The following is a 9637-nucleotide window of genomic DNA, read 5'->3' as shown; positions in this document are numbered from 1 at the left end:
ATTAGATCATAGGATATATTTCAGAAGTTGTGGGAAGGTTATTTGGGAGAATGTAATAAAATTCAAAGCACTACACATTTCAATTAAAAGGTTAGTTTCTGGGCTTCCCTGGTGGCGCAGTGGTTGAGAGTCCGCCTGCCGATGCAGGGGACCGGGTTCGTGCCCCGGTCCGGGAAGATCCCACATGCCGCGGAGCGGCTGGGCCCGTGAGCCATGGCCGCTGAGCCTGCGTGTCCGGAGCCTGTGCTCCGCAACGGGAGAGGCCACAACAGTGAGAGGCCCGCGTACCGCAAAAAAAAAAAAAAAAAAAAAAGGATATGAAAAGGTTAGTTTCTTGGGAATTCCCTGGTGGCCCAATGGTTAGGACTCCGCGCGCTCACTGCTGAGGGCCCGGGTTTAACCCCTGGTTGGGGAACTAAGATCCTGCAAGTCATGTGTGGTATGGCCAAAATAAATAAATAAATAAAATGTCAATTTCTTATTTCAATCCCTTATAGACCTCTTTTTAATCAAGATATTTTTATTATATAAGCTGGGCATATATGGGTATGCTAGGTTTAATTTTAATAACCTGTATTATTTTTCTCTTATAGTTTTACATGTGGCACCCATAAAAGATGAGGCTGAGAACACGGAAAGCTTCTCAGCAATCAAATCAAATCCAAACACAACGCACTGCCAGAGCAAAGAGGAAATATTCAGAGGTTGATGATAGCCTGCCTTCAGGAGGAGAAAAACCACCGAAGAATGAAACCGGCTTGTTGTCTTCAATTAAAAAATTCATTAAAGGAAGCACACCCAAAGTAATGGTTTTACCTTTTAATTATATCATTAAAAATGAAGTTTAGGTTGTTTAAGCATGTAAAGATGAGAAATCTAATATTGCTAGAGCCCTATTTAAGGGAATGTGTCTACATTTTGGTGTTAAGAGTATTGAAATGTAAAATATTTAATGGTCGGTCAAGAAAACATTATTTATTCTACTTAACTGATCCACTTAGCCTTCTGTTTTCTCAGCTTAGAATTATGGGAAGTAAAAGAAATTTTTTCTTATCATTTACTTGAATTATTTCTTTTACTTCCATTTTTTTTCATTTCAAAGATAAGTTAAAGTTTCTTGTTAATATTAATACATTGTCTAATTAGGGAGATGATTTATCTATCTGAATTCTAACATTTGTACAATGAAAATGTATTATTCATTGAAGAAAAAACAAAAGTTATTAAAGAAAGAATGGAGAATTCCCTGGCGGTCCAGTGGTTAGGACTTGGCACTTTCACTGCCATGGGCCCGGGTTCAATCCCTGGTCGGGGTACTAAGATCCTGCAAGCCATGTGGCACAGCCAAAAAAAAAAGAAAGAATGGACACTGACCAGGAGTCATATGCTCCAGATTCATACTTCATACTCTGGACCAACTTGAATGATCTGAGGAAAGTCATTTGCCCCTCTTAGCCTCAGGAAGACAGTAAAATGGGACTAATACTAACTGCTTTGTCTGCCTCAGAGTTGTTTTCAGATTAGATGGCAAACAGGTGGAAAAGCATTTTGAGAAATTTTAATACATTAATGATAATGTTATTATCATTCATTGTATGTAGATTTTGTTATCATTGTTGCCTACTCTTATGTTCTTTCTTGGGATTATTATATATATGATAAATTTCTTATTATAATGTAAGTTTGTCACTTTGATAAGTAGAAAAATAAATCAATGTGACAGTTTATACATAGTGATAGATTTTTGTCATCATAGAACTAACAAAGCCTAGTTACTGTGAACCATTGGCCAGGATTTAGAAGTATTCTGTGTTAGAATTTTCCTTTTTGTTTTGGTGGTTTTATTTTGTTTTGTTTTTCTATTTCTAATAATATAAGTAAATTTTCTTTTGTTAATTTTAAATGTAATTTTTAAAAGTTTCTTTGAGTTAATTTACATGAGCCTAGAAGTATTCTAGTATTATTGTATAACAATGATAAAATTCCTTCCAGAAACATGAATTCCTGAATCTTTAAATTCCATATGGGTTATCATTAGCCCCTGTTGATGAGAACATCACTGTGTGTCAGTTCATTCTCTGAACACTTCTAAATGTTGTAAAGTTCTTCCTCATCTTGAAGAAAATATACCTACCCTTTACTTTTTCATAGGTTCTTTTTCTTCATGTGAAAGTACAAACCCTCAGTCACTGTCCTGGCTAAATATTTCTAGTTTTCATTATATGACATATATGATATAGATCACCATCTTGGTCACCCTTTTCTGCTGTTCATGAAAGGTAACAACCAGAAGCAAACATAGGTTTTTCCTATGTCTTCTGACTTCTGTTCATATTTATTTCTGTTGATTTGGACATTCTTCTACTAATGTGGCATTATATTATATCATATATCATGTCATGCTTTCTTTTTTCTCCTTTAGTAGTTTTAGATATTATTTATTGGTCAGCAAATTTTTGCCCATGTCAATTAAAACACTCAGGGTTTTTCTGTAGTAATGGTTATCAATTATTTAACAATATGCACTACTGCCTTTCCAATAAGTGACAATACTGGGATTTAACCCAGGTACAATTTGACTCTGATATCTGTGCTCTTTTTCCTATACCATTCTGTCTCAAAGTAGCTAGATAATATCTTTATAGCATCACCTGTCTTGTGTAAGGATTGAAAATTTTCTTGATGAAAGTAAATAAGAATTGAGTCTTTCTATGCTGCTGATTTTGTCATTTATTTATATTCTATCATCAGCTCAAAGCTTGAAGCTTATTCCTCTAGGAAGTTTTTTTTTCCCTAGTATTTTTTGCATGTATCATCATCCTCTGTCTTCAGTCTTTCTGACTGGATGATAGACTGCTTCTCTTATTTCTACAAGTGTCCTTTTAAAATCCAAGTTAGTTAGATAACTCCCTATGCAGCCACTGGTTTCTTTGGTACCTATCCTTTCTCTTCTTCTGGACTTTTTTTTTTTTTTTTTTTTTTGGTGGTACCCGGGCCTCTCACTGTTGTGGCCTCTCCCATTGCGGAGCACAGGCTCCAGACGCGCAGGCTCAGCGGCCATGGCTCACGGGCCTAGCCGCTCCGCGGCATGTGGGATCTTCCCAGACCGGGGCGCAAACCCGTGTCCCCTGCATCGGCAGGCAGACTCTCAACCACTGTGCCACCAGGGAAGCCCTCTTCTTTTGGACTTTTAAAGTTATGTGGTTAGAATTGAACTTTATAGACAAGTCTTCTTGCTTTCTCTTTTGAGTTGTCTTTCTTCTAAGGCGTCTGACATTGCTCTCATGCCTGTCTTATGAGTCTGGCTTTTTGAAACTTGGTCTCTGCATATGGGCCAACTTTTTTGCTCTTCTTTACTGTATGATTTCCAGTTTGAATGGCTGCTGGTATTCTTGCCAGTTTACTATCACTGACCCATTTTTATTTTCCTAATAAGTTTTGATCTGTATTCTAGTCCCAACTTGGCATAAATTAGCCATGAGAGTATTTTGATAATTTAAACATATGTTGTTGATCTAAGAGGTGTGTATTAGTTTACTAGGGTACATAATAGTCTGCCATAACAAAATATCACAGATTGGGTAGCTTAAACAACAGAAATTTATTTTCTCACAGTTCTGGCAGTTTGAAGTCTAAGATGAGGTGTTGCCAGGTTGGTTTTTTCTGAGGCTTCACTCCTTGACTTCAGATGGTCACCTTCTTGCCGTGTCATCATATGGTTGCCACTTGGTGTATGTGTTGTCTGTTTTGTAATCTCCTCTTCTTGTAAGGACACTAGTCATATTTGGATTAGGGCCCATCCTAAAGATCCCACTTTAATTACTTCTTTAAAGGCCCTATCTCCAAGTATGACTACATTCTCAGGCTTTTGGGGTTAGAGCTCCAACATAGGAATTTTAGGGGACACAACTCAGACTGTAACAGAATGAATGAAATCTCTCATCTCTTTCAGATCTAGATTTTATGATTCAAGGATCTACCACTTCTCTCATTTCAGAATTATGTCATTGTCAGTAAGAGTACTCAGAAAGTGTTCATACTCAGTCTTTCTGCTTTTAGCATGATGAGATTCCTAATATATATTTGAAGTGAAAGAAGACCTCACAACTAAAATGTATTTGCTTTATACCAGTGATCTCTGTATTCCTTTCTAAATAGGTGGTTTCTAGAGTTTTCCCATAACAAAATGGTCTTTTTCTCTGTTACCTAAATACTGTTACACTGTCATAGTTAGGGGTCATCAGTTTCCTGTTACATTAAGTCAGTGTTTTTAGATCTTTTAACTATGATCCACAGAAAGAAATAACATCTTATATACTACATGCGTACATATGAAACAAAACTCACCCTTACCATACTTGATGTGTTCTGATTTTTCTTTTCTATTCTGTTGTTTCTTATACTCCTTTTAAAGGTGATTTTCATGTTTTAAATTGATTTTATGATCCACTGATGGGTTGTGCTCCTTAGTGTGAAAAACATGATTAGATGAAAACTTTGTTCTCTTTAACCTTTGTATTATTAAGCTTCATAGTTATATTTGGGAATTTTCTTCCTTCCAAAGTTAAATCTCATTTGTTTGTATAAAAGAACGTCTTTCTAGATGAGTTCTTTAACAACTAGATTAATTTACCGTTTATTTTTAATTAACTTATTTATTTTTGGCCACGTTGGGTCTTCGTTGCTGCACAAGGACTTTCTCTACTTGAAGCGAGCAGAGGCTACTCTTCATTGTGGTGTGCAGGCTTCTCATTGTGGTGGCTTCTCTTGTTGTAGAGCACAGGCTCTAGGCATGTGGGCTTCAGTAGTTGTGGCTCGTGGGCTCTAGAGCGCAGGCTTAGTAGTTGTGGCGCACGGGCCTAGCTGCTCCGCTGCATGTGGGATCCTCCCAGACCAGGGCTCGAACCTGTGTCTCCTGCATTGGCATGCGGATTCCCAACCACTGCACCACCAGGGAAGTCCCCTTGAATGTAAATTTTAGAATTAGCTTGTCTATTTCTCCAGAAAAGCCTACTGGAATTATAATAGAGCTTGTATCACATATGTAGATCATTTAGTGAGACTGGACATCTTAACAATATTGAGTCTGCCACTTCATGATCGTGATATATGTCTATGTTAATATAGGTGTTCTTAATTTTTTCCTGCTAATATCAAGGTCTTACGCACCTTTCATTAGTTTTATTCTTAGACATTTGATGTTTTACAATGCTGTTTTAAATGATGTAATACATTAAAGTTTTTACTTTCTGGTTGTTGCTAGTATATATAAATATAATTTATTTTTCTATATTGACCAGGTACTATGTGAAATTGCTAGATTCACTTAATCATTCTATTCTTTAAGATTTCATAGGGTTTTATACATACATAATCATATACCAGATAACTATAATTTTCTTGTTCTTTTCTGATTTCTAGGCCTTTTATTTTTTTTTCTTCATTTATTGCATTGGTTAGGACCTCTAGTACATTGTTTAGTAGAAGTGGTGAGAGCAAATACTTGTTACTGATCTTAGGGGAAGAGAGTTTGTTTACATTAGGTATGATGTTAGCTAAATGTTTTCCATAGTTATCTTTTATCAGTTTGAGGAAATTCCCTTCTGTTCCTAGTTTGCTGTAAGATTTTATTATGTTGTTGAGTTTTATCAAAGACTTTTCTGTATCTATTGAGATATTCTTCAGATTTTCCTCTTTTAATGTGGAGTAGAACATAAATTTTTTTGAATGGAAAACCAAACTTGTATGGCTGGACTTGATTTGCTGCTGGGTTTGTTTTTAAGGATTTTTACATCTGTGTTCATGAGGGTTTTGGTCTGTAGTTTTGATTTGTAATACTTTAAGATTTTGGGATCAGGATTATTCTGGTATCATAAAACAAGTCAAGAACTGTTCCTCTGCTGCTTTTTTTTCCTAGAAGAACTTGTGTTGACTAATAAGTATTATCTCATCCTTAAATTATGAGTAGAATGCACTGATGAATTCTGGAGAGGGATTTCTGGAATGTGGGATTTCTTTTTGGAATAGCTTTTATTATAAATTTGATTTCTTTAATATATATGGGGTTGTTTAGCTTTTCTATTTTTTCTTCAGTTTTGGTCATGTTTTCCAAGGAATTTGTCTGTTCATCAAAGTTGTCAAATTTTTAGGTGTAAAGTCTTTGCAGTATTTCTGCATTAACCTAATAATGTCTGTGGGATCTGTAATGATATATTCCTCTTTTCACTCCTGATGTGAGTAATTTATGATTTATCTTTGTTTTGATCCTTCTTGCTCCTAGAGCTTTATCAGTTTCATTACTTTTTCAAAGAACCAACATCTGTCTTTGTTCATTTTCTCTTTTCTTTCCAGTGTCTGTTTAATTTCTACTTTTTATTTTTAATATTTTCTTCTACTTTCTATCTGGTTTACTTCTACTTTTCTAACTCATAGAAGTGGGAGCTTAGAATAGGAATTAGTAAACTTCTCCTGTGAATATTTCAGATAAGTGATATTTAAGGCTTTGCAGACTATATTATCTGTAATTGCAGTTACTACTCAACTCTTCCATTGTAGACAATACATAAATGAATGAGCATGACTTTGTATACTGATATTTGATTTTCATCATAATTTTCATGAGTCATAAAATATTATTGTTCTTTTCACCCCCCCCCCCCCAACCATTTAAAAATATAAAAACTACTCTTGGCTTGCTGGCCATACAAAAACAATGTGCTGGACTTCGCATTTGGACTGTAGTTTGCCAGCCCCTTGCTTAGGTCATTAATACTACACTTTAATTTTTTTCTAAGTCAAGTATTTAAAGCTATGATTTTCAAAGTACTGCTTTCCCACGCATTCTGATTTTATATATATGTATATGTGTGTGTGTGTGTGTGTATTTTTTTTTGGGGGGGGAGCCGTGTCATGCGGTGGATCTTAGTCCCCCAACCAGGGTTCAAACCCGAGCCCCCTGCATTGGGAACACGGAATCCTAACCACTGGACCGCCAGGGAAGTCCTCTGACTATATTTTTATTACCTTATTTGTGATTTATTCTTTGACCCATAGATTATGTAGAAATGTGTTATTTAATTTCCAGATCAGATATTTGGGCATTTCTTAGATATCTTCTAATTGCTTATTTCTAATCTAATATTATTGTTATCCAAGAATATACTCTGTATGATTTCATTTCTTTGGTGTCTTGATATTTTGTAGCATATAGACTATTTTGGTGAATGTTTTATGTATTTAAAAAATATGCATATTCTGGAATTGGTTAGTGCAGTTCTATAAATATCAGGTCAAGTTAGTTGATAATATTCCAGTTTTCTGTGTCTTATTTTAAATCTCCAACTCTTAATTGTGAATTTGTCTACCTTTCAGTTCTGTCAGTTTTGCTACATGTGTTTCAAAGCTCTGTTAGGTGCATACACATTTATGATTGTTGGGTGTAAATTGTTCTTGTTACCACTGTGAAATGTCCCTCATTATCTCTAGTAATATTATTTGCCTTGAGGTTTACTTGGCCTGATATTAATAAAGCCACACAGTTTTCTTGCTTACCATTTGCATGATACACCTTTTTCCACCCTGTGTATTTATATTTAAATTGGCATGGTTAGTCTATTTACATTTAATGTAGTTATTAATATGGTTGAGTTTAAAGTCTCCCATCTTGTTATTTATTCTGTATTTATCCCATTTGTTACTCTGTTCTCATCCTGCCTTCTTTTTGATGAACTAGTTATCTTTTAGAATTCTACTTTTTCTCCTATGTTGACTTTTTAAAAATTAACTTTATGGGGTATAATGAAACACAATAAGACACACTGATTTAAAGTATATGTTTTCATGAATTTTAACAGAATTATACACCCATGACCAAAAAGTACCCTTGGAGTTTTTGCAGACAGTCTCACAGCATCACCCTAAACAAGCTTTGATCTGCTTTCTATCATTATTGATTGTATAAATCTTTTCTAGAGTGACCTATGAATATAACATGTCTTGCTTCCTTCACTCAACATAAAGTTTTTGGATTCATCTATATTATTGCATGTATCCGTAATTTATCCCCTCCCTCTCCTGTACCCCAAGTAGTATTCTGTTGTATGAGTATACCACATGTCATAATTTGTTATCCACTTGGATTATTTCTGGGGTTTTGGATATCATGAATGAAGTTGCTATGAATATTTCAGTCTTGAATCCATGTGTGGGCATATATTTAGGTTAAACGTGGGTAAATAACTAAGATTGGCATCACTGGATTATATGATATATGTGTGTTTTTTTATGGTAGCTTTATTGAGATAAAATTCACATACCATAAAACTCACCCATTTAAGGTATAAATTCAGTTGCTTTTAGTATATGCACAAAGTTACACAGACATTACCACAGTCAATTTTAGACCACTTTTATCATTCCCCAAAGAAACTCTGGACCCTTTGGCTATCACTTGTCAGCTCCACCTTCCAGCTCAAATTTTTTTCCCATTTTTTGGGGGTGACCTTTAAAATTTTCTCTTGTGATTTCATTAGTAGTCCCTCTTGAGCAAGTGGTTCTTAAACCTTTTGAACTTCGGATCCTTTACCTTCTTATAAATGATTGGAAACCCTAAAGAACATTTGTTTATGTGGGTTATATCTGTCAGTATATCTCATTAGATATTAAAACTGAGGAATTTTGAAAATATCAAAATTATAATTCTAAACCCATTATATGTTGATACAAATAATATTTTAACTATTTTCTAAAGACAAAAAGGAAATTAGTGGGAAACATAACCTTACAGTTTTATAAACCTCTTTAATCGAAACTTCATAGAAGGTAGTTTGTTGTCATTGAAGCATATAAAGAAAATCATACATGTATTTAGAAAAGGGAAGAGTATTTTAATATTCTTTGCAGATAATTGCAGATATTATACCAAAACTTGACAAATTGTGTAGTATCTTAAGTTCTTGTTCCAAGATTGAATTTGAGAGCACTACAATGATCTTTTCATTGGTCTGTCTTGCGCTTGGAATGAATCTTACCTATATATGATTTTGTAACATCATGCACAGGTTATTTGGAAAATACTGGTTCACTGAATTATGTAGATCTTCCACATATGTACCCACATTGACATAGTTCATTATTTAATATTTAAAAATCACATTTCTGAACAACCCCACTGATCTCAACAGAACAATCTTTAAGTATTGGGAAGCTGTCAGTCTCATGGTGCTTTGTCCACGTTTTCTAAAATCTCAGTTTTTGCTTGAATGCTCAAATTTTATTGTTGGCAGCAAAAAGTATCAGTTTTTCTTGAAGTGACAGACTTGCTTTGTTCACTTTTCAGAAAATAATCTACTTCACGTAAAGATAGTGTTCTATCAGAAAAAGTGGTCTAATTCAGCTTACAACTCAGTCACGCAAATGCTTTTTCTCGACAGTTGTGGAAACACAGTTTGCAGCAGAAACGCTTTGTGTATACTTCCCATCTTGTCATATAGAATTGAACACATATTTAAGGGTTGAGATTTAATTAATTTTACAGCTTCATCAAGGACCTTCCTAAGTAGAGCTGGCTTTTTTCCCCCCATGCAAGTGCATGGCAGTGAAAAATAAAATAACTGTTGGGTGTCAGTGCCTTGATTTG

The 9637-nt window shown here is 34.8% G+C and overlaps 1 protein-coding gene across 2 annotated transcripts in view; it reads left to right on the top strand.

Annotated features, from left to right (window-relative positions):
- Positions 1-617: 617 nt before the first annotated feature.
- The window catches only part of CTDSPL2 (CTD small phosphatase like 2), a gene marked incomplete at both ends in the record, with an annotated part of 48726 nt that continues 39706 nt past the window's right edge, over positions 618-9637 (top strand). For both annotated transcript variants that reach the window (XM_079698911.1, XM_079698910.1), the window contains one exon: positions 618-803. In XM_079698911.1, coding sequence (XP_079555037.1) covers positions 618-803 — 186 coding nt within the window. The remainder of the gene's footprint in view (positions 804-9637) is intronic.

This window comes from Hyperoodon ampullatus (genome assembly GCF_949752795.1).
Source record: "Hyperoodon ampullatus genome assembly, chromosome: 3".
Classification (NCBI taxonomy): domain Eukaryota; kingdom Metazoa; phylum Chordata; class Mammalia; order Artiodactyla; family Ziphiidae; genus Hyperoodon; species Hyperoodon ampullatus.
Note: the sequence above shows the minus strand (reverse complement) of the source record. Positions and strands in the feature narration are given on the sequence as shown.